This window comes from Sycon ciliatum, chromosome 2 (genome assembly GCF_964019385.1).
Source record: "Sycon ciliatum chromosome 2, ocSycCili1.1, whole genome shotgun sequence".
Taxonomy (NCBI): Eukaryota; Metazoa; Porifera; class Calcarea; order Leucosolenida; family Sycettidae; genus Sycon; species Sycon ciliatum.
In genome coordinates this window covers 44,367,007-44,370,051 of record NC_088644.1, presented here as the reverse complement: position 1 = coordinate 44,370,051, position 3,045 = coordinate 44,367,007, and the positions used below count along the sequence as shown (strand labels likewise).

The 3,045-nt window shown below is 47.3% G+C and overlaps 1 protein-coding gene across 1 annotated transcript; it reads left to right on the top strand.

Annotated features, from left to right (window-relative positions):
* Positions 1–360: 360 nt before the first annotated feature.
* Positions 361–1,596, top strand: LOC135810612 (uncharacterized). The gene has a single exon (XM_065324104.1). It carries the CDS (start codon positions 361–363, stop codon positions 1,594–1,596), a length of 1,236 nt encoding a protein of 411 aa, XP_065180176.1.
* Positions 1,597–3,045: the final 1,449 nt, after the last annotated feature.

Genomic DNA, 3,045 nt, shown 5'->3' with positions numbered 1-3,045 from the left:
GTTTTGTTGTTGTGTATGGCGGGTTGGATAGGCAGGGAGGTTTGGGGCCTGACGCCTGGCAATATGTGCGGGAGCACAAAAGTGCTTTATCATTCTAGTGACCCCTGAACGTCTCACAGCTTGTCTTCTTTATCCCCAAATCCCATTGCTACATCACTGCTCTTGTCTATCATTATTTACGCAATACAACCGGCTTGGACAATCGACTCGCCATGATGCTCCTCTCAGTCACAACCTCTGCAATTCTACATAGATTCATAGTTCCTTCTGCACACTAGTAGGGGTAATCGGATTATGCTCGGAAATGACCAGATTGTGCTCTAGCGGATGGTCGCAGGATGCTCCAGAAAACAGCTTATTATGCTTTTACGTGCTTCACTCCTTACACTGCGACGCATCCAGCCAGCAGTGGACAGCTTTCTGAGTGCATCCAATAGTGGCTTCCGTCCTGGCAGATCCACGGCTGATGCAGTCTGGACGCATCGCTGGCTAGCCGCTATCACCCAGGAGTACCATGCCACCATCGAGATACACGGAATAGATATAAGCAAGGCATTCGACACAATATCGAGAGAGAAGCTGCTCACGGTGGTCAATGGCATCGTGAAGGAGGATGAAGTCCGACTTATCCGAGTGCGTCTTTCCAATACAAGCCTATCTCTGCTCGCGTGTAAGCAGCAGTCATCGGAGTTTGAGACCATAATCGGCACCCCACATGGCGACTGCCTATCTCCAGTTCTTTTTGTCATTTACTTGGAATCAGCGCTACGTGATCTCAGGGCCACGTTACCTCCCAGGCCGCCAGCTGATGATCTCTTGCCAGGGGAAGTTATCTATGCAGATGATACGGATTTTTTCAGCAGCTCACGGACATGGTTGGACAGTATCAGCCCGAGCATAACTGAGGTCCTCAGAGAATGGCATCTCAAAGTGAACGAAGAGAAAACTGAGCAAACAACACTACACAGAGAAGGGGATCGTCTAGCGGAAATCTGGAGAAAGACACGTAAGCTTGGGTCACTTCTGGGTGATGAACAAGACGTGATCAGAAGGAAGCAGCTCGCAACAGCAGCTTTCAGGTCACTCTTTGTTGTATGGTGTCGACGAGAGCTTATTAGTGAGAAGCTGCGCCTGAGGCTCTATCAGGCGTTTGTCATACCAGTACTGACCTACAACGGCGGAACATGGGGCTTGACGGTGGCTTTGGAGCAGAGTCTCGATTCCTTTCACCGTCAGCAACTGCGATCACTCCTTGGCATTAGTTGGCCTCAGAAGATGAGGAATGTCTTTTTGTACGCCAGGTGCAAAGCTGAGCCAATCACCAACATTCTCAAGCGTCTGCGGTGGCAACTCTTTGGTCACATTCTCCGCTTGCCAGAGGACACCCCAGCATCATTAGCAATGGCGGCGTATTTCACGCACGATGAGAAAACCTGGCGAGGACGCCCACGTGTCACAATTGTCACGAAGCTGGGAGACCTGGCGGGAACGGATAATGGAAGGCTTGTGTCGCTTGGTGACTTGCAGCGCCTCCGGATCCTGGCAAGGGACCGTGCAGGGTGGAGAGGACTCTGTGCCGTCGTATGTTCCTCTTGACTGGATTACACAGAACGGATATATTATATGATGTCATTTGATTTATGTTTTTGGCAGAGCATTCTATTTCCGGCATATGCGAATATGTGGGTTGCCATTGTGCGGCTGACTTTGCCGCGGAAATGCATATAATAATAATAATAATCTTCACTAGTTCCTAATAATAATAATAATAATAATGTTGAAGGGCCTCTGCTGGGATGACGACTACACCATTGCTCAGTGGTTAGAGCATCGCTGGCTACAAGCGAGGGTCCCTGGTTCGAGTCCAGGTGGTGACAGTCAATTTTTTCTTCAGACTTTTCCCGTTTGTCTCTTTCCCTCAAACCAGTTAAAATAATAATAATAATAATTTGATAACCGCAATCAGTAATACAAGCTGGATCGACATTTGTGTACACTGTATTCATGTATTGTAAAACTGTGGAGACAATGTGCAATAAAACGATGAAAAATGTGAAGAAATTGTGTAGAGAAAGAAAGGGATTCAAACAAGTTTTCGTACAACACTCATCAGGAATCGTCGTTGTACTAAAGGACACTGAAACAAAAATTGAACTATTATAGAAAATCTAAGTTAGAGAAATAACACTAAGAGCAACAACAGTGAAATTTACAAGTGTGAATTTTAACAATCAAAGCGAGAAATGAACAAAGGAGAAAGGAAGGAAAGACAACGTGATAACACATAACAGCAGTACATTACACCTAGAACATTAACGGCCAAGCTTGGCCGCACTAAACACGACACGTTACTTGAACAATTTCAACCCAATTATACTATCTTTCTGTACACACAAATTAGGCTGGTACAGACGCTGATAGATAGCTTCCAACACTTTTAACTGTAGTCCATAACCATGACGACCACGGCACAATACAGTGAACGAAGAGTCGGAATACGCACCGCAACAATCAGGACTAGCCAGCAGATGATTGTACACTGAAGACTTGCTACCACGAAACCTACGCACAACACTAACACTCTCACCGGCACTCTCACCATCACTCCCATCAGCGCTCTCCGACTCACTGCTCCCTCCGCCGTCCGTTCCATCCTCCACTTCCTCTGTACTCTCTCTGTCTCGTCCATCCCGCCTGACCGGGTCCATTGAACTCAACTCGGCCGTCCCCCTGCTATCACGTCCCTCCTTTCGCCCTCGTCCGCTGAGTGCGTAGCTTCTGTTGTAGTTGGCTGTTGATCGTCTTGGTCTTTCAATTATGGGCTTGGATGGTGGATTAGTTGTAGTTGCTGTAGATTGCGTTGTTGGTGTTGGTGTGGGAGTTACTGATATGCAAGGTGGGTCTTTTTGAGTCGACGAGACAGAGAGAGTACAGGTGAACGAAATGAGATTTGTGGAAAATGACGCCACTTCCCGTGTTAGCCGCTGGTCGTATCATACAGCCCATATTCCATTGCAGGTGATGGGCGAACGTTCGTGTTGAGAT